This window comes from Felis catus, chromosome D3 (genome assembly GCF_018350175.1).
Source record: "Felis catus isolate Fca126 chromosome D3, F.catus_Fca126_mat1.0, whole genome shotgun sequence".
Lineage (NCBI taxonomy): Eukaryota > Metazoa > Chordata > Mammalia > Carnivora > Felidae > Felis > Felis catus.
The window spans coordinates 2,256,339-2,278,087 of NC_058379.1; the positions used below are offsets into that span (position 1 = coordinate 2,256,339).

The 21,749-nt window shown below is 58.2% G+C and overlaps 1 protein-coding gene across 1 annotated transcript; it reads right to left on the minus strand.

The window, feature by feature from the left end:
* Positions 1-5,513: 5,513 nt before the first annotated feature.
* On the minus strand, positions 5,514-7,347 carry FZD10 (frizzled class receptor 10). Its single transcript, XM_023241270.2, has one exon. It carries the CDS (start codon positions 7,276-7,278, stop codon positions 5,533-5,535), a length of 1,746 nt encoding a protein of 581 aa, XP_023097038.1. The 5' UTR covers positions 7,279-7,347; the 3' UTR covers positions 5,514-5,532.
* Positions 7,348-21,749: the final 14,402 nt, after the last annotated feature.

The window sequence follows — 21,749 nt, forward strand, 5'->3', positions numbered from 1 at the left end:
TGATCGTGTTCAAAGAGGAAGGCCGAGCACATTCTCCACCGTGGCAGAGACACTGCACCTGCCTTTTCAACTTGAAAGACCAGTGGGTATCCTGTGTAACCCGAACACGGCATTGGGAAAGTGTTTCTCTAAAAAAACCCTCATTCTCTTTAAAGATCACTCCTCATTAGCCTGCGGGGCTTACTTTCTGGGGGAGGGAGAGGCCGTAAACACAACGCCAGCCCTCCTCTGCCCTCCGCCAGATCGTCTTCTGGGTACCGTGCACACGGGAGTTTCTCCGGGCTCCGGACAGTCGTGGGGAACAGACAGGTGAACACGTTGGAACACTTGGGGGACGCTGAGCCCCCAGCGAGGCAGGCACCGACAGCACCCCCGTTTTACAAACAGAGAAACGGAGGCAGAGAAGTCCAGCAGCCCGCCCCGGCGGTCGAGGCAGACTGGAAACAGGGGCAGAGTGGGGGCGAGACGGTGCTCGGTCCCAGATCAGACGGCGGCCCCGCGCCCTGCAAGTGTTAGGCGCCAGCTTGGACCCCGGCCTCCTGTCTGCAGTCCCGAGAAAGCGGTGTGGCAAATCGGATGACACCCACTGCTTGGAGTCACTTCTTGACTTTTGTTTTCTGTTTTCGGTCTTGAAGCAGCATTCGCCGGTAGAGGATTAAAGACTACCAGCCCCCGGAGATCATTTTAATTTTGCTTCGGTGGCCCAAGGGTTAAGTTAGAGAGAGAGGCGAATGCCCCAGGCTCCGGAGGGTGGCGGGGAGGGATTCGTAGGCGCCCACCCTCCTAGCTCCCCTTAACCTCTATCTGGACCCCGTATCTACCTCCAGATGAGACCGTCACGTGATCTCCCGCAACCCTCCCGCCGTGACCCTGAGAAATTTAGTGGCTGCTCTTCCTCCGCTTGTCCCCCTCCCTCCTTCTTCCCTCCTCCTCCTCTGTCTCCTCCGTCCTCCCTCCCTCCTCCTCCCCGCTCTATTCTTTCCTCCCTCCCTCCTCTGCTCTCCTCCCTTCCCGCCTTCTCTCCTCCTCCCTCCCCTTCCCTCCTCCCTTCCCTCCTCCTCCTCTCTCCTCCTTCTTCCCACCCTCCCCCCTCCTTCTTTCCTCTGCCCTCCTCCCCCTCTCTCCTCTTCTCCCTCCCTCCTTCTTCCCTCCTTCCTCCCTCCCTCCTCCCCCTCCCCACTCCTTTCTTCATCCCTCTCTTCCTCCTCCTTCCTCTGCTCCCAATTAAACCCTCCTCCAACCCTGACCGCTTTGGGACACCCACCCTTGCTTGGCCCCAGGCTCCCTCCCAAGTCCCGCAGCCCAGGCACAGCCTGTGTGCTGACCTCCACCCGGCACATCAGAGGCCCCGCCTCCCGCCACTTTCACCTTCCATTCTCCTCCGGCCTGCGGCCACGTGTCCTCTTCTGTCTTGGCGAGCGCCCCCTGGCCGCCCCAGTCAAAACCGTGGCCGTCCCTGACCACCCGGCCCCTCCGGCCCATCTGGGCCCAGCCCTGCTGCCCCCGCCCCCTGAGCGCCCACCTTTGGGCTCACTCAGCCAGCCAGCCAGGCGACCAGGTGGCAAGCGGCTGCCACTCCCTCCTGTCGTCTCCCAAGCCGGCGAGGCGACCTGTGCTCTGTGCCAGGATGCCCTTGCCCCCCGCCTCACGGCACAGGCATGGGGGGCTGCTGTGAAGGCCAAGGAACTCAATGCACTGGAGTCCTTAGGACCATGGAGAGAGGTGGGAGGGCTGGTGCTCACGGGTGTGGGTCTGAAGCCACACAGCCAGGTCCACGTTCAGGCTCCTGCTGGCTCCCCGCGTGGCCTTGGGCACGTGTCTCGACTTCTCTGTGGTCCCCTGTCCTCATCTGTGGCACGGGGATGAGAACGGTCCTGCCGGAAAGGGTCAGCGGATCGAGCAAGGATGTGGCATCCAGTGCTCAGCGATCGTTCATTCGCTCGACGAGAACCGACAGAGTCGGTGGTCCAGGACCCATGACCAGACTGCCTGTCCTGTCCGGCTCTAATTCTCACTTGCTGTGTGACCCTGGGAATGTACTGAACCTCTCTGGGCCCCAAGGGAAAGCGGGGCTGACAGCGGCACCTCTCTGGGCGACCGTGAAAGGAGACACTCCCGGAACGCACTCGGCCCAGCAGCAACGACTGCTGTCTCCGCTGCTGCTGGAGTTACTGTTAACCACGCCGGGAACTTCCGCCGGGCGCCGGGCACCGCGAGGGCCGCGCGGAGGCTTCTGCGCGGCTCACGGCTTCTGCCCTGGCCATTGCCGTGTCCCTGCAGCATCGCCCTGCTGTGAGACGATTCGTGTGGGATCTGCTGTCTGCGTGCACTTGGGGCCACCCTTGGGAGGCCTCCCCCGCTCAAAACAGAAGTACACCGAAGACGCGTCAGTCACGAGCCCCTTTCACGGCATGCTGGTCTCCTGCGCCGGGCCGCGACCTCGGAGCCACGGTGCCCCGTTTCCCGGGCGCTGGCGCGGAGGAGGTGGCGAGGAGCTGGGCGGCAGAGGGAAAGAATGACGGAACACACGGGGACGCACTGCAGCGTGACTCTGGACAGTCCCCTGCTCTGGGCTTCTCACCACGACCTCGCGGCTGGGACCCGTCCCCCAAAGCGGGCTTCCGTCTCCCCGGAGCGAAGGCGAGGGCCGGGAGGCTGGGAAATCGCCACGTTAAGGCAGGCGACAATTCCTGCGGAAGTCCCGAGTCCGGCTCGAGACGACCCGAGGGCCTAGTGGTGGCGTTTGCGCTTTCGAGCCTCGATGCTTCTCCTAAAATTCACAAATTATCTGCGCGTGACCCAGGTCGGATGGGGGCTCTGCAGGAAAGCGCCCCAAGAAGCAGTTTGGTAATAAATCCCTTCTGTGGCCACGGCACGCATCTCCGGCCGACTCGGCCCCGCCCCGTGCACCTGCCCCGTGTGGTAAGAGCCCCTGACATCTGCGAACACGACTCCTGCGGTCTGTATCCACGCGGAAACGCGTTCTAGTGCCGCGGCACTTAGTTTTCCCGGGGACTGAGGTCTGCGGCCGACACAGCCGAACGCGGGCAGGTGTCCACGGGGTTCACCACGGAGGAATTTGGGGGTCACACTCAGCTCTGATGCTTCACAGCAGCTCTCCGTAGTGTTATCTTTCCAGACTTTCCAAAGCTCTGTCAACACGTCATTTCTATGTTTCCTAAGAGTCACTTTAAGGGAACATGACGTACATACACACACCCATACACGAGTATCTCTAGATGGTCTTGGGGGGGGGGAGGCTGGGCGGGAACGGTCCACAAATAGGTTTTTATTTGTGGGCATTTTTTAAAAACTTTTGTCTTTCTTTTTCAATGCGCTGAAGGCAGTTTTGGATTTTATTCTGAATTAATTTGCCTACTCAGGTGGTGTTTCTCGAACGTCATCCCAAACCACCCAGGGTCCCTGTTCGGGAAGGCCGCAGCCATACACGTCCACGGGAGGTGGTGCCCCCAAACCGACCCGGACCTTTGCCCAGCTCTGGTATCGATGCGAAGGTGGCCTTACTGTCATCAGGCTCAATTCCTAAACACCCTCTTCAAGAAACAGGCTGTCCTGACTCCAGGCTTCTGTCTGTCTTTAGTAAGCCCTTAACACACGTTCAAAATTCTCACGGGCTCTTTGTTCAACCGAGAGCTGGACTTCGCCACGACCCCACGGATAGCGTGGTTTATTGTGCCGGTTTCCCACGGCAGTGGGTCTGGACCGTGCCCTTGGAAACTCCGGGTTAGGACCTGAGTGTAGCTGTGCCTCTGACCGCTGAACCTGGGCTCCCTTCAGGTATCACCTACGTCCCTCCCGCAGCCAGCACAGGAGAAGAATCAAGTTCACAGACATACAGAGCTGATTAACTTCCCCTGAACGACTTGCCCACCCTCAGCGGCTATTTTCACCCTGTCCAGGTCTATAATCTGTTTCGTAAACATGGCCGAGACTTGCCACAAAGCCAGCACGCTTTGGACGGGTGCACAGAACCGTCTAGGTACAACCTGACCCCAGCAAGCAACTGAACACTACCCCGACCTGGTCCTCTTACTTGGGCTGGCCCCACTCCCCGGAGATATTACCGGAGGCTGGTCCGGGGCTCACCAGGGTACCCCCACTCTGCGGCCAAGTCACTCCCCGAGGAAGCGTCTCCAACCAGGCCCTCACATCCAGCCTTCCGCATTTCCTGCGTTAATTCCACTGAAACTCAAGATTAAATTATCCTGCCAACCTCAGCATCCGCCCATCTGCCGTTCCGTACGGAGCACCGTAATCTCTAGAGATGCACACTCAGGGTTTGCCCGAAAAGCCAACAGAGGGGAAGTTTTCTCTAGTCTCTCCCCACTCGGGAGAGGGAAACGTCATGATGCACAAGGGACGGGCACCAAACTAGAGGAACAGATTTTATTTTTAATAAAAATAGTGGGGCGTGAAAAATACCCTGTATTACAAATATATACAAGCAGCACCACTCTTTCCGGGTGTGGTAGAGAGGTTACACTAGACTTGTCTAGTGCTTCTGGATCTATTCATGGAAACCATTTGTTTAACAATAGAAAGAGTCAATAAACCCTTTGGGTACTTTTGAATGATCTTTCTCCCCACCCCTCCCCCCCCCTTTCCACAAATCAGTCCAAACGTGTATAACATTGGCTTGGTTTCCATTAAAAAGCCACAAAATGTAACACTAGAGGGTTTCTGAGGGCTGGGCCTCCCCGTGCTTTTGTTGAGATTTCTTTTGTTGTCTCTCTGGAACAGCAAAATACTTGTTTGTCTTTTCGTTTGCAAGGAAAGAGGGAAGAAATGTATCGCACATTGTTTGCATTTGCAAATGTGGGGTTTGGTGACAGTTTCTGTCTTGGAGAAAGACCGTTTGTGAAGCCTGGAGTCTATTTTAAGTGACTCCGAACCCACTGGAGTGTACTGAATTGTCAGGGCTCCCCTTTCTTCCTGTCTGCACAGAAACTGCTGTCCCATACACAGCCCTCCTGGGGGTGGGCCCCCGGGGACGGCTCCTTCCTGGACACCCGCTTCGCCTCCTTCCCTCCCTCCCTCCCTGTCCCCCTCCACGCCACCCAGCAGAAAGAAGTTCTTTAAGGGACAGAGAAGTCATCCCTTCTGATTTGCAAATGGGTAGCCAAGCCAACCTCAACACAGCACCGTGTATGTACGGAAGGTTCTTAACAAAAGTTTTCTCCTGGAAGCTGAACCAACCACTTTGCCACAAATTAGTTACACCAGGGGTTACTTAACCCCGAGGGGCTCTCCTTCTGCAAACAAAACAGAACAACAACAACAACAACAACAACAACAAACCTGTAAGCTCATATTTACTTTCACTGTTATCACAGCATCCTGACTTTCAGGGCAAAAACTTTTTTCTTTCACTTTTATTTAAAAAACCAACCGAGCGACCGACCGGTGGCTCTGACTGCCACTGTGTCCTGTCTGGGAAAAGTTCTCCACTCCAGCCTCCTTCCCCCCCACCGCCCCCCCAACACACACCCCTCCCCCCCCACAGGAGCCAGTTCACACACAGGTGGGAGGCTGGTCAGGGATTTCGTATTTCCCCAGATGCGTCTTTTGGGGATGCTGGCCTTTTTTGTAAATCCCACTGTTGGTGATCACGCTGGCCGGTTTCCTCCTGCTCTTTGTCTTGAACCTGCGGCTGCAAACGTTCTGCCAGGACTGCAGGGTCTTGGACGTCCAGATCCACATGCCGCTGGTGATACCCACCACCAGCAGCATGAAAATCTTCACCATGAAGATCTCCACGGCGGGGATGGAGGCGGCCATCAGACAGTCCAGACTCTTGGTCTGGTTGTTCGTTTTGCACGTGTGCTGGGTGGCCAGGACCTTCCAGTACTCCATGTTGAGGCGCTCGTAGAAGTAACAGGCGATCACACAGGTGGCCGGCACCGTGTAGAGCACCGAGAAGACCCCGATTCTCACCATGAGCTTCTCCAGTTTGTCCGTGTTCTCCCCGCCGGTCTTCATCACCCTCCTGATGTGGAAGAGCGCCACGAAGCCGGACAGAATGAAGGAAGTGCCCACCACGAGGTAGCAGGCCAGCGGGATGAGCACGAAGCCGGTGAGGGCGTTCACGTCCATGCTGCCCACGTAGCACACGCCGGTGAGCTCGTCCCCCGCCACCCGGCGCATCACCAGGATCAGGATGGTCTTCACGGCCGGGATGGCCCAGGCCGCCAGGTGGAAGTAGCTGCTGTTGGCTTCGATGGCCTCGTGGCCCCACTTCTTGCCGGCCGCCAGGAACCAGGTGAGCGTGAGAATCACCCACCACAGCGAGCTGGCCATCCCGAAGTAGTAGAGGACCAGGAAGACGAGGGTGCAGCCGGTGCTCTCCAGCCCCTCCTGGATGACGTAGAGCTGTCCGCTGTCGCGGTCGCAGGCGATGCTCTCGGCGCCGGCAAAGAGGCGGATGAGGTAGCCCACGGAGTAGACGCAGTAGCACATGGAGAGGAAGATGATGGGGCGCTCGGGGTACCGGAAGCGCGCCGGGTCGACGAGGAAGGTGAGCACGGTGAAGGCGCTAGAGAAGAAGCACAGCACGGCCCACACGGCCAGCCAGACCACGGCGAAGCGCTTGTCGCCGCGGCTCCAGTACACGTCCACGCCGGGCGCGCACAGCGGCGCGCACGCGGCGCTCTTCTCCACGTGGTGGAACTTGCCCGGGTTGTCACAGCTGGCGCGCCCCGGGCCCGCGTCCCGGAGCGGGTGCTCCTGCGCGCTGTGCGGCCGCTGCGGCCGGAAGAGCGGCGGGAACAGGCCGGAGCCCCGGGAGGGCTCGTCCGAGCCGTTGTTGGGCGCCTCCATGCACAGGTAGTTGGGGTCGTTCTTGTTGGGGAGCCTGCTGCAGTCCAGCGAGTCGGGCCACTTGAAGTTGAACTGCTCCATGATCGGGGAGCACTTGAGCCGGGCCTGCTCGCACATGACCCGGCAGGCGGGGATGGGGGTGGAGACTTGCTCGGTGCACATGGGCGCGTACAGCGAGCACAGGAAGAAGCGGAGGTGGCCGTGGCAGCCGTACTCCACCAGCGGCGCGAACTCGTGCAGCTGGATGGCGGCCTCGCGCTGGTTCTCGTGGCCCATCAGGTTGGGCATGCGGGTCATGTTGTAGCCGATGTCCTTGCACATCGGGATCTCGATGGCCTGGCACTTGCCGTCGCCCGGGCGCTCCGTGTCCATGGAGCTGATGGCGGCGCACGAACCCATCACCTGCAGGACCAGCCACAGGCGGGGGCCCGGCCGCGGCATGCTGGCGTCGGAGGTGCCCCGGCGGGGAGGTCGGCTCCCCTCAGCGCCGCCGCCGCCCGGCTCGGGCCGCGGGCCCCGGCTCCCCGTCCCCGCTCGGGCCCCCGCCCATGCCCGCTCGGCCGGCCCGAGCGCCGCGCTCCGCGCCCCCGGCCTCGGCCGAGGTGGGGGGGGCCGCGGAGGGAGGGGAGGGGAGGGGTGGGGAGGGGACGGGGACGGGGACGGGGAGGGGACGGCGGAGAGACGGGCAAAGTTGGCCAACAGTACCGGGAAGCGCGACGGGCCCCGGGCTCCCGGCGGGCGGCGGCTCCCGGCCGCGGCAAACTTTGGGCTCTTCCGCGAGCGCGTCCGGGAGGCCGGCGGCGCGGGGCGCACGGTGGCCGGCCGGCTGGCGGCGCCTCTTCCCTCCCGCGCCGGCCTCGCCGGGCCCGGCCGCAGCTGCTCGGCGCCGCGCGTCCCGGGCGGAGAAGACGCGCAAAAGGCGAGGGGGGGCGGGGGGAGCGCGGCCGGGCGGCGACAGGCCCCGCCCCCCGGGCGCGCGCCCCGCCCCCGCCGCCGCTTTGCATGAGAAAGCCGGCCCGGCGCCCGCTCCCGCCGCCCCGCCGGCCGGACCCCCCGCCGGCCCGCCCGCCGCCCCCCACCACCCCCCCCCGCGCGCCCCGCCCCCGCCCGGGGAAGCCCCGGGTGTCCCCTCCCCCCCCCCCGCCCCCTTGCGCCGCCGGGGGGCCCGGCTCGCCGAAGTTCGGAGACGGGGCCGGCGGAGCGGGCGGGTGGTCCGCGGCGGGGGGCCGGGGGGCGCATCTTCCCTCGCCCTGACGGTGGGCCCCGGGCGGGGGGCGCTTTCAAAGCGAGGTGGGATTTGCGTTTTACAGCCCTGGCCATAAAGTGGCCCCTTGGCTTGTAAACCTGCCCGCATCCTCCCGAGGCCCGGGAGTCACCAGGCCTGCGCTCCGGGGCCGCGGCTCCGGGGAGGGGCTGCCTTTGAAATTTCAAAGGGAAGAGCTCGGGGCAGGGGGAGGGGCCGGGGGAATCCGGATTTTAGGGCCGCTCCTGCGAGGGCTCCGCGGGCCCGGGCGGGGAGGGGGAGGGGCGGCAGCCTCCCGGGGCGCTTGCGACCCCCCCCATCCCCCCCCCCCCCGGGAAGCGGGGGCTTGGCTTGTGCGATGACCCCCCGTCGCCCCCGACGAAGCCGCGCAGTGTAGGGGCCTCGCGCCAGGCAGGGCTGCTGAGTTCTTCTAGGCGGCTGAGTTTATTTATTATAGGAAGTCATTCGCTCGTCGGGTATTTATATTATTTGGCGACTGATCTGCCCGGCCTGCGCCCTCCTGGGCCGCAGACCCGTAAGACGATGCGGAATTGGGGGTGGGAGGTCGCGCGGCGTCAGCTCGCGCGCGGAGGGTCCCCAACTCCCGCGGGAGGCGGGGTGGGGGGGGGGCGGCGCGCACGCCACTCAATTTCGATGAAAGTGGAGAAGAAGCGTCCCGGGCGGACGCCCCTGTCTCACCCCCTCATACAGGAGCCAGTTTGTGACAAGTCACTTGGGACACAGGGTCTGCCGCCCTGGGCGTGCGGGGGCGGGGGAGGGGGCACCCACACCACTCCTGGCCTCCAGAAGAACTTGCAAAGCCCGTAGTGACCCTTAAATAAACAGCTCCCCTAGGAGGTGGCCGGGCGGGTCTCTCTCCTCTTAGACGCCCTCTAGGTCAGGATCTTTTTTAAGTTCCTCTGAGACTCCCAGGATCTCGTATAGAGGGGCAGTTGGATGACTGCGGCCAGAGGAGAGGTCGGAGGAGCGGGCCTTCTTCCGCCGCCTTCCTTCTTCCTCCGCCTTCCTTTCTGAGGTTTGACAGTGGAGAGGTGTGCGGTGTGGATCGCTGCGGCCCCCTCAGTCTCCCCGCCCTGCACTGGGCATTGGGGGAGCTGGATGCATCCCTCCAGGGGAAGGCGCTGCGGGTTTGCTGGCTATCTCTAGGAAGTGCTCCCGCGGGAGAGGCGACTGCAGGCACTCCTCCTCCCCCGGGAAGCTTTTGGTAAGCTGTGGCAGAAGGGGGGCCCTTCCTCTGAGAAGGCTCTTCGGAATCCTGGCTTTTATTTAAGACAAGTGGTACTCTTTTCCATCTGTAAGAAACTTGGGAGATGTCACATAGCCACCTACCCATCCACCAGCCTATCCATCTGTCCACCCATCCAAACATTCATCCATCCATCCATGTGCCCATCATCCACGCACCCATTCACCACCTACCCAGCGTCCTCCCACCCCCCAACCCTCCATCCATCCACCTGCCTATCCACCCATCCATCCGTCCAGTAAACACCCAGAAGACTGAGGCTGAGGCTTGCCCAGGACCCCAGAACTAATAGGCAGATTTGTGCAGCCAGCCCTGAATCGCTACCCTGACTCTCGCTGTGGGGGTGTTGGAGGAGGCTGCGGGGAGGGAGAGAGTGGAAAAGACACCTTCAACCGTGTCGTTATTTCCCAAGTTAAAAAACAAAACAAAACAAAACAAAAAACCCTGCTGTTTTAAAGGCCGCCATTCTTCTTATGATTTTGTGTTTGCTGTTGTTTGTTTAGTGACTTATTTTAAAACCTTTAAGTTAAAAAAAAAAATTCAGCGGGCATCCCTTGGCCTCTCCAGAATCTTCCTTGCCGAGGTCCTTCATTGGTCCCATTTTCTCTCCTTCCCTTTTTTGCTTCTCTCCCACAGAAACTCTGGACGCAAGGGAGAGCCCCAAACGCCAGGAGTGGGCGTGAGCTATTTGAGAAAGTGCGTCCTAATCGATCTTTTATGTGCCATTCTAATTCAGCCATGTTCAGACCCATTATTTTAGCTATAACCACTTCAGATGGCTTTCTTCCCTCGTTTTTATAAAAATGTCTGCACCGGGGCTCCGCTCTGCCCAGCTGAGACGGAAACCAACAAATAGACGTTATTATAGATGAGAAATGAACAGCTGTGAGATAACTCTGTAACTAATAAATGAAAAGGGCCTTTCGATGGCTCCAGCTGAAAAGATATTTTATTTTATTTTTTTCCTGTGTGTGGGATTTGAGATGTGTGATCGTTAGGAGCAGGGAGGTCCCCTGCTGCTCGGCCCTGGCTGGCAACCGGCCCCCCTCTGGCAAATGTTATGGAGAATTGGGAGGAATTTTATGGCTGTCTTTCCCCTCAGCTCTTTTTTCTTTTGTCTTCTTTGAAGAATGACTTTAGACATTTTATTTACATATTTAACCATGGATGAAAGCGGCGAAAGAAAGCATTTGGGGCTGTCGTGGGAATAGTGATATGTTTAAATTAATGGAAATCTTATTAGGCCTCTAAAATTTTGAGCAAAGGTTTTTAATGAAACTTTATAATTAAACATGATTTCAAATAACATGCAGGGACAAGGAATATAATTTTTTTTTTACCCCAACCACCTAAAAAAGAGATATCCAAGAACTACTCTTCACACACGGGCTACCTTCGAGCTCTTGCAAAAATGTTCCCCCAGAAAAGTAGAAGGTTTTTGAAAGGGACTATTTCTGAAGTCAGGCAGTATCTTGAACGATACCTAAATATTTTCGGATGGAAGGGAATTGAAAGCGAGGCAGTGACATTCCATTCTAGCAAAGGCCAAAGTATAAAATACTTTGACACGGATGTTGCTAGAAATCAAAGTTGCATCTCTTATTATTATGTTATAGTCAGTGGAACTTATAAGCGCTGTGCTCGGCTCTCTGAAATGAGATTAGAGAAAACCCATATAATCTCTTTAAGATTAAAGTACTGACACTTTCAGCAAGAGAAAGAAATTAAAGCATAGGCTTTGCACGGTACAGGCTAATTGCGAGAGTAGAGTTGTAGCGTGTCAGCCGAGCTCGTGAAAAGAAAGAGGAGAGCGTTGGGGAAGTTTCAGATAAAACGTGGCTCGGGTTGCCTCTCACTGCCTGTTCCCGGCTCTCGCGTGGACGGTCTCTCCCGGCACGTTCAGGTTTGGCGATCCCGTGAAACGAGGATTGTGGTCTTTCAACTTCCAGTGTCATCAATGTGTGTATTTCACCGGGAACTTTTCCAAGGCTGCTTCCCAGCAAGGGGAAAACGTGGTCTCTTCGCTGATCATTGCCTGACGTGCAGAGAGGTCTCTGATACCAGTAGGCGCTATTTCCCTGACCTCATCCTGTGGTACATTTCTGCAGAAACTTATTACCAGACTTAAAAAAAAAAACACACACACACACACAAAAAAGGCAGTCAGGGAAAATTCTATTTTCTAACCCAACAGGCACCCTGGCCCCCCATTTTTCTGCAAGGAAAATACCTTTCGTCCTCTGATGTGGTACTTACTAGGGAAAAACACACTGTCTGTGCCTCCGGAAGCAACGCGGCAAATTCAACAGGCACAAAAGTTTGCACTACACCTAAAAACGCTCCTTGTAAGATGCCGGTGGGGGTGCGGAGGGCAGAGCTCCCCCAAAGCACGCACGGCGTGAAGCAGATGACGGGCATGCACTGGGTTACTCCGATACAATTTAGGCCACTTCTCCTGAAATGTGGTTTGAAATATTACCAAAGGTTCCACGGGGTGCACCAGTGTGAATTGCAAATCAGAGCATGCTTCTAATCTCCCTTTCAAGGGCCGGCTTTGGATCCCGGGCGTCTACGGGGCTCCCCGCTGCTTCTGGCACAGGAGGGACCATTCAAGGAGCCAGCTCAGTCTCCTATTCCCACACTCCAAAAAACAACACCGCAGACAGACACCCTCCAACTAAATTAGATTAAACTCCTTGTTCTCCACAGCACATTAGTCTTTTCACTGCCCAAGGTTGATTATTCAGAGCCTCCTAATTTAAAGGTACAGTATTTCTTTTTCAACACAACAGCAGCAGCCACAAACATACTGGAAAAAAGGGACAAAGCCAGCCTCCGTGTAAGTGTTCCCAAATTACAAGGACATTATCTGTTTAAAATATAGGAAAGGCTTAGCACATGCCTGCTCTAAAACACAACCAAATTGACCCTTAACCTGTGACAGAACCGGCCCCTAGAAGAAGGACTTAAACCCATTATTCTATATGGGACTGCCTTTTTCTTTTTTCTTTTCTTTTCTTTTCTTTTTTTTCTAAAGAATTACATGAAAAAAAGAAATCTCAGAATTCCAGAAAAACGGAACAAAAGAGACTCTAGAATGTGCGTGTGCGTGTTTTATTTTGTTCTGCGTTTTTATTCTGCACAGCTTTAAGGGACAGTCTGTTGGAAATGAATGCGTGTGATGAGTTCAAACTTCAGTTTTTGACCTAATTGTTTTGCTTCCCCCCTCCTTCCAGGCCCACCCCCTCCCCCCTCCCCCCTCCCCCCTTTGCCTGTCTGTTTGGGATATATTGATTTAATTACCCACGTTCCCATCTGTTTGCTTTCTGATTCACCCCCCCCCCAACCCCAGAGCATTTTCACTGCCTGTCCCGGGGAGCTGGGCCACCACATGGAGGCCCAGAAAGAGGTCAGCCCCTCCCCGCCCCCCCAGGGCCGCTGCCCCCGCACAGGTGACAGAGGGAGATTAAACAGAGAAACCGTCCCTTGAGGGGCGGAGCGAGGACACCCTCAAAGCCTGGTCCTGCCTCAAAAAGAAGCAAGAACGAGCCACACTCCCACTTTGGACTTTGGTTGGCTGAGTCTGAAACCACATGGCCGAACGCACGGCGGCCCGAGGCCGCGGTGCTGAGCTGCGTGGGCTCTGGGTCCGAATCCCTTCCACCACCTTCTCCCACATGACCCAGGGAGCGGTCCCTTTGGTCTCGTGCCTCAGTTTTCTCAGCAGAAAAATGGGCTCCGGCAGGGCTCCAGGCTCCCAGGGCAGGGGGAGGATTATGTCACAACGCATGGGGAGCGCGTAGAGAACCAGGCCGCCGTGCAGCAAGCATTTGGTTCACGGTGCAGCGCTCCAGCGTCCACGGAAGGAGGGAGCGAAATCCAGAGCTGCCCAGGGTGTGACACTTGGGAGCGAGCGTCCGGGGAAAGCACAGTGTTAGGACTGAGGTGATACGAGCGGATGTTTCTGTAAGTGAATAATGAAAATGCTAGAAAATGCTAGAAGGAGCAGGAGCCAACAGGGCATCTGATGAGTGGCCAGCACTGGCTGAGCCTCTCCTGGGGGGTGACTCACTTACAGGCACCCCAGCAGCCTGTCCAGGGGAGATGCCCATTTTAGAGATGAGGAACAGGAGCCTTTGGGCGTCCAAGGAGCCCGGCCAAGGCCCCACGGCTGTCAGGAGTGGGCAGGGGGCTCCGGGCTCCCTCCACCACGGCCTCTCCACAGTAGGCTCTGTGGGTCAGCCTGAGCTTTCTGCTCCGCTGGGGACCCTCTTCTGATGTCATGTCGGCAGCCAGGAGAAAGATAAAGGCCCGGATGGTGGCCTTTTCCCTTTCCTCTGGGCTGAGACGCGTCGGCCACTGTCTTATCATCTTGACAAGTGTTTCCTTATCGCTTTCTTGTTCGCGTGCTTTCTTGCCTTTGAAGGGATCCTATAGGGTCACCAGTGAGGAAAACGTGGAGGAAACACCATGTGGGAGGTACTAGCACGTACTGGTTTATTCCTGTCCTGGGCTGTGCGGCCTCAGGCAAGTTGCTTAACCTCTCTGAGCTTCGCCATAAAATGAGGATAATGCCAAGTCCTCCTTTATCTGGTCTGGGGTAGGAGCCAGCGAGACAACTCAGAAAGCACTTACAGGTGTGTCTGGCACCGGGGTTTTGGCCGCGACGCTGAGGTCCGTCCGCTCTGTCCGGTCAGCTCTTCGACGTGTCTTGGCCCGCTAGACGGCCGACGGTTTCCTAAGAGCATCAGCCGCGAGCCTTTTTCTTTGCGCAGAACCGATACCCTCATGGCTTCCCTCATCTTCCTCCAGCGAAACCAGTAACAGGCAGCCGGCAAGCTGGGGGGCTCTCTGCCGCCTTGGGGGCCTCCTGAAGCGGCGGCCGAATCCTGAACGCGGACCCTCTGCAGCTCCCACGGGCGTGTCCAGCCACCACTGCCACTGAGCTCCCGGCAGGGGCTCCGGGTCCTCCGTGGGCCTCTCTCCCACTGTCCCGCGAAGACAGACCCCTGCGGCCTTGCGGACAGAGGTCAAGCTTTGGCCTCATATTTCACTGCAGGAAACAAAGTCACGTTCAAGCCATCCGTTTGCGTCCCTCGTCGTAAACGGCGGTTCACAGGAGTGAGCATGTTTTTGTCTAGGGTCCGGAAGAGGGCAGGACAGACGGTTTTGCTGTTCCTGCCTGCATTTCACTGTTTGCCACAAAGTAAGACTCGGGAAGGTCTTTGTTCCTGCTCTGGTAGCTGAGGCCACAGACCTCGGGGATGGACAGTCTCCCTCCTTAGATGACGGTCAGGCTCTCTCTCTCTCTCTCTCTCTCTCTCTCTCTCCTTTTCCTTCCTTCCCTCCTTCTCCCTAACACGTATGTATTACTTATAAAATCTAGCCATATAAATACTCTAATTGTGAAGCTGCCTTTCTGAGCTTGACCTTGTGTGCATCCCCAGGACCGAGAACTGGGCCCAGTTCATGTTTTCTCAGCAATCGAACAAATGACTTTTCCCTACGCTGCTGTCCTACGTGGAAGGTTGTTGCTGTCTCCGTGGCCGGGAGCCACGGGATGTGCTACTGACCCACTTACGCACCGAGGACGGACACGTGAGGCTGGATTGGCCCCAAGGTCCCAGCCAAAAGAGGAGCCTTAGCCGTCCCCTGCCCTCAGGCCGTGGGGACGCGGGAGACCGGAGCGTACGGCTGCCTCCTGCTCACTCAACAGGTGTGCCAGTCTTTTAGGAAACTCCATTTAACTCCTTTCATCCTTCCACAACCTCATAAAGTTGGGGCTGCTGTCTCCGTCCCCCCAAGTGACTGAAGTGTAAAGGGGGTTGAGTAAATTTTTTTTTTTTTTTTGAGAAAAAGAGTACGATCAGGGAAGGGGCAGGGGCAGAAAGAGAGAGAGAGAGAGAGAGAGAGAGAGAGACAGAGAATCCCAAGCAGGCTCCACACTGTCAGCACAGAGCCCACCGTGGGGCTCCCTCCCACGACCCTGAGATCACAAACTGAGCCGAAATCAAGAGTCAGGCACCCAACTGGCTGAGCCCCAGGGTGCCCCAGGGCTGAGTAACCTGAGCAAGCCGTGCAAACATCCTGGGGTCCGCGGGCCCCGCTCCCCACCCCTCGGCCCCCTTCTCCCTCTGCCAGTGTCAACAGAAGAGCCAGGGGATGCCGGAGCAGGGAGGTGGCACGGAAAGAGAAGGGCGGGCGGTGTAGACTCTGCAGGGGGAAAGCTGGCAGGGCTCAGCTCGTGCCCCATGGACGCGCCCTGTGACTTACGACCCGGCCGCGACGTCGTGGGGCGTGACCGCAGGAGCCACTGGGCGAGGGTTGTGAGGCAGGCGGGGGGGTGCCCGGGGACTCTTCTGTGACAACACAGTGACAAGTGGCAGCGATCTCTGTGGCCGTGCCGCCCGCTGTGTGTCGCTGGGCCGGGCAACAGTCACAGCACCCAGGCGTCCCGGGGAAGGTGTGTGCGCAGGTGACCGACAGCTGCGGTCAGGAGGTCACCGCCCTCAGCAGTGCGGTCAGCCTGGTCCGGGGCGGGGTGGCAGGGTGAACGATGTGAGGTTCCAGCGGGGAAGGACACTTCCCCTTCCTTCCGTCGTGTAAGCCAATTCCTTGCAATGAATCTCTTTATATATTTACAGGTTTGCTACTGTACGTTCTGGCTTCATGCCAGGCTCCTAACCCATGAGGCCCTGGGGCCAGAAGGACGGGGCTCCAGGCTCGGTCGTAGGAGGTGTGAGTGGGGTAATCAGGGCCCCTCCAGGTGTGCGGACTCGGGTCCCTCACGGGACAGCCCCCCCCGCTGCTGAAACCACACGTCCCAGCGCCGGCCTCTGTGGAAGCGAGGGCTCCCTCTTCCAGGTTGCTCACAGACCCCCAAACCTGGTCCCCCGAATTGTGTGCCCTTGGGAGGACCCCTTTCCCAAGGGCCAGCGGCCACCTCGTGGATGGCCTTGGACGCGGAGCGTTGTGTCCTCAAAAGGTCGTCGAAAGGATTTACGTGACACGATGCATGGGAACGGCTCACGGCACCCTCCACGGTGGAATGTGTCGGAAGACTGCATTTGCTAATCACTGCAAAGGTTCGGAGTCTTGTAAGGAAGTGACAAGACCCAGCTCCAACGGGCTTCAAGCAAAGAAGGTTCCTCTGTCTAGGATAGAAAGGATGGGGCTCAGGGCGGAGACTGTGATCGGTGCAGACCAGCTGGGATGTGCCCTTTGGGCCCCAGGGAGGGGGGCGGACTTCCGGGGGAGCCGGGTGTTGGCCAGCGAGGGAGGAGAAAGGGTGGGGGACAGGCGTCCATAGGGTCTGCTTTGGCGTCTGTCTCCCAGAGGCTGGTCAAGGCAGTAAACTCAGGGTGACAGCAGGTTAGCAGCCGATGCACTTTCCTCGGGGACAGTGCCCAGAAACCAGCGTCTGGTCACCACACGGCTCGATGGTGAGCCGCTCGCCGGGGTCCAGTGGCTGCCGGAGGGTGGGGCTGACACCAGAGGAGTCTGCTGTTGGCTTGGTGACGCCCCCCCCGGGAGGGCACACAGGTAGCCCCTTCCCCCGTGTAAACACAGAGCTGCCGGGACAGACGCCTGGCCACTGAGATCCCACCGAGGAAGACACTTGCTTCTTCCTATTTTGTCAGCTCGGACGCTTATCTGGGGCGCCCAGGGAGCAGTCAGAGCCGGCCCACTTATGGCCTCAGGCCTCACGGAGGAAAAGGCATCATCGACAAACGCTTTTGATGTGGCGTATGAAGCCACGTGGTCACTATGCCTTGTGAAGTGTAGGTGCTTAGACCAACGCTCTGTAGAGCGGGGCATTTCAGACCCCGGTCCTAGCTTTGCAGGGACGTGGGGAATGTTTTCTGCTCCCTCCTCCTGCTCCTGGTGAGACCAGGTCTGTGCCACCCGACACGAGCAGTTACTGTAAAACACAGGGACGCACAAACCGTTGGCAGCGAGAAAAATCCACCTGCCTCCTGAGCAGAAAGGGCCGACCCCCGCCCCTCCCCCACGGAAGTCTCTGATTCCTTCCCGCCCCGCTCTTAGAGGGCAAAACAGACCCGACTCATGTCAGTCTGGCCCACACCGGGCGGTGTGTGATTTGACCTGCCTGCGTTTCGGGGGCAGATCTGCAGCCTTGCGTGACTTACGGTCATCGCACCGTGACACGCTGGTGCCCTCTGGACGCCACCCCGTGTCCCGCGTGACCTGCCTCTGTCCAGGCTGATTGGCGGGGGCCAGGAACTGGTGCAGAAGGCAGCGTCCGAGCAGGAGCCACAGACTCACTCAGCCACCGTTCCTTCGGTGCCTCAGCGGGTACACACGGAGCGCCTCCTCTGTGCCGGGCACCGAGTCAGGGATGTGGACTCAGCCACGGACAAGGGAGAGAAGGCCCCTGCTCCCCAGGGGGCAGATACTGTAGTGGGGCACACACGATAGACAGAGAAGATATCAAGATACGCTCAGAGCCTTCTGTGTGTCGTGAGGATGGTAAACGAGGGAAACCGGATGGAGACAGGACAGTCACTGCCTGCGTTGAGGGGTGCTCAGCCGTGGCCCCGCAGGTGCACGGAGACCCAGGCAAGTGCCTGGGCGCTGGGGCTCAGAGTGCACCTTCCCGCAATTGTTCCTTGTTGATGAGGTTCCGGTAAGCACGTGACCCATTCTGGCTGCCAGTCATGAGCTAGAATATTACTAAGTCCTGGTCCCTGTCATCATTCAGGAGTCCACAAGTGACCTAATGTAACAGTTGGGCCAGACTTCTGGGTTGGGATCCCGGCCCTGCCACCTACGTGCTGTGTGACCTTGGGCAAGTTGCTTAACCTCTCTGAGTCTGGGTTTTCTTCACTGCAAAATGGGGCTGATCCTAGTAGGACTCAGGGGGCAGTGGCAAGATGTGAGGGCTAATGGCGGTGCCTGATACGAAGGGACAGGGGCGCGTGGAAGGGATTTCCAGAAGAGGCACCGTTTAAAGGGCCTTCGAAAGGTGGGCAGGAGCTCCCAGACTAAGCAAGGAGCAAGGACAAGCAAGGGAAGGGAAGAGCTCACACCCAGGCATGGCGTCTCGAAGCGTCACAGCAGTGTGGGGAGCGGAGCGGAGTCCCTAGGGACGTGTGTTGTGACAGGTCAGATGCTGGCTTCCTCGTGGGAAGAGACGGGGGAGAGAAGGAGCCGGACACGTGTCGCAGGTGCCGACCCCCCTCCCGTGAATACCCTCTACATCCAAGCGTCCAAGTAGAGCGTCCAAGTTCGGCTCGGGTCAGGATCTCGCGGTTTGTGGGTTCGAGCCCCACGTCGGGCTCTGTGCTGACGGCTCGGAGCCTGGAGCCTGCTGGGGATTCTCTTTCTCCCTCTCTCTTTCTGCCCCTCCCCTGCTCACATGCCCCGTCTCTCTCTCTCTCTCTCTTTCTCAAATAAATAAGTTTTAAAAATTGTTTCAAATAACCTCTATGCCGATCACGCTGAAGTGACCTATTTTGGAGTATGGTTGACTAAAGTGTGTTATCACAACCAACTCTGCCTGTTTCCCTTTACTTTCACAAGCGGCTACTAGGACACTTAAAACACCTAGGTGGCGCGTGTTCTATTTCCACCGGACTGTGCCGATCCGGGTAAATGGGCCACGCTTGTTTCTTAAGAGCCGAACCCCCCCACCCCCCACCCCCCGCCCCGGCGACATGAGTGTCGTTTGGCCTGTCCTGTGCTTTCAAGCTTTTTGAACCGATTCGGCAACTTGCAGCCATCGCAATATGTTCGCACACAAAAATGGAGCGTCAGCTTCTCAAGAGATCTTGAGTGGCCCCGGCCCCCTGCAGCCCGGTTCTCCGCGGAGCCCCCCTCGCTGCTGTCACCTTCATGGGGCCGTGTCTGGGCCGTGTCCGACCCAGCTCCCAGGCTCAGGGAGGACATCCCACCTCCTGCATCCGGGATGACCCCGCTTCTGGGTTCGACCATGAGCCAAGGTCACTCGGGTGACAGCCCGTCACACAGTTGAGGCCGGGAAGGTCCCTGCCTCAGTTTCCCTGTGTGTGAAGTCAGCGTGATCACCGGCGCAGAGCAGGAGTGGGGACGTGTGATTACTATTTGGGAAGCCTCACGGCGAGACTGGCTCACGAGCCGTGCAAAGGGTTCTCATCGGGGTTTGGGCGTCGGTTCTCACGCCGAGCTAAGGAGCCACCCGGCTCCTGCGTGCAGCTGGTCAGCCAGCACAGACGGGGGGGGGGGGTGCTCTGCGCGGCCGCCTCAAACCACATCGGACCTCCAGGTGCAGGAGACACGGGCCGGTCGGATTCACCGTCCAGCCCTCGGATCCTATTCCCTTTGGAGAATGATGGGGGACACTCCCACCTGAGCGCGAACTTGGGCTGAAGGCAGAAGGCGGGCTCTCTGCGGGCACAGCCTGCTTTCCGGGCCACGAAGCCGACCGTTGGCAGGGGTTCCGGGGGTGGGCTGCAGGGGGCCGGGCAAGGAGGGGTCCGCCGGGGACCGGGGACAGGGGTGCCACAGGTGGAGGGAGGGAGGGCCGTGGCCGAGCCGTGGTGGTCCTGCCTTACTGCTGGTCCTCGGGACCCGCAGGCAGTGCTCTGCTGGTCCCTGGGCCGAGACTAAGGCCAGAAAGGAGAAGCCAGGAGCCCGGCCACAGGTTGGCACTATCAGAGTGGCTTACAAGACGGGGTACTCATTCAGGCACCCGTCAGGGCACGGGGAGCACAGGACGGTGGCACGGACGTTATCACATTGGATTTCAAAGTCCATCCCGCGACCCCGCAGGGAGGAGACCCTGCAGGACTTGAGTGAGACTCCCAGCTGAGCGCCCGACCCTGCCCTCCCTCTGGAGCCATCTTTGGCTCACTGTCCCCTCCCCAACTTTCCTCCCAACTTCTGCTGTCCCTGTCATCTGGGTCGCGCCGTTGAGGGTGGCCTGATCTGTCGTGTTCTGTTTGACCTCTGAAGACGCTGCCTCTTTGCAGACAAGAACTCTCTCCTTGGGTTTGGGGTTTTTTTGTTGTTTCTTCTGTCTTTGGCCTTTCTCTGTGGTGCCTGGGCAAACTTCACAGGCAGCCCCCTGAAGTTCTGGGGAGTCTGAGAGAAGTGACCCTTTCCAGAAATTCCTCCTACCATGTCGCCTTAAAAATAAAACACAACGGATGATTTAGGATTATAGAATTAATACCTGTTCATACATAACACGAAATACAAGCAAAGAGATCCAAGCAAAGGTCGTCAGGAATCCCCCACCCAGAGATCCCCATGCTCTCATTCCTCGATGCACAGCCTTCCTGTCTTTGGTTCTTCTGGGAGGCTGTATCCCCAGGAATGCACGATTCTGTACACGGAACCTTACTGTAGACACCTTTCCGTAACCCGCTCTGGATTTGACTTAATTCACCATCGTGAGAATCTTCCCCGACCACGGAACGTTCCCTGAAAAGATCATCATGATGGCTATGATCACATCCCACTGCGTCAAAAGCTTTGAAGGCATCCCCGCCCCCCCCCCCCCCATTATGGGACATTTCGATAATTTCCAGTATTTTATTCTCAGTGTAATTTTTTTATCAACAGTATCACATCTCTAACGTTTTACTTTTATTATTATTTTTAATGTTTATTTTTGAGAGAGAGAGAGAGAGGGAGAGAGACAGGCTCAAGAGGGGAAGGGCCAGAGAGAGAGGGAGACCCAGAATCTGAAGCAGGCTCCAGGCTCCGAGCTGTCAGCACAGAGCCCGACGTGGGGCTCGAACTCACGGACCGCGAGGTCATGACCTGAGCCAAAGTCAGATGCTTAACCAACTGAGCCACCCAGGCGCCCCTCTAACATTTTAGAAGAGTGCCCTAGCTTTGGCTTCGTTCTCCCTGAAATGCCTTGGCGCCTGGGGCTCCCGGCCGTGCAGCGAGAGGTTGACTTTGGTTGTGGCCCGTGGCTTACCCAGTCCCGGTTTCGGGCCCCGGGGCAGAGTGCAAGCCGGCGGCTCACCCGGTTTTCGGGTTGGGCTGAGAATGTGGTGTGGGGGAGGCCACACACCAGTGTCTGGACGGACAGGTTTCCAGAGGTGAAATGGGCGGGATGAGGGTGGTTGAGACAGTGGCCCACAGACACACAGCAAAGTCGTGCCCAGGGAGGAAGCAGAACCGTGAGGCCTGCCCTTCCCGCCGCCCCCCCCAGCTGGGGTCTGCACCCCCAAGGCCTCGCCTGTGACAGACACTCCCACGTCCCTTGACAGTCCGAAGCCACGTCCGTGTCCTGTTCTTTGCAGCCCGTGGCCTGCTCATCAGCCCTCTGTCCCGAGGGGCACGCCTGGAGACAGCTCAGCATCCCTGGGCTAAACCACCAGCCGTTCCTTGCGAGCTGTGCGTTTGCAGACGATCTCCTATCCTTTCCATCTTGACCTGATGCTTTTC

What these genes read in the sequence shown, in the direction of transcription:
- FZD10 (XM_023241270.2), bottom strand. Translation starts at nt 7,278, where the DNA reads ATGCCGCGGCCGGGCCCCCGCCTGTGGCTGGTCCTGCAGGTGATGGGT.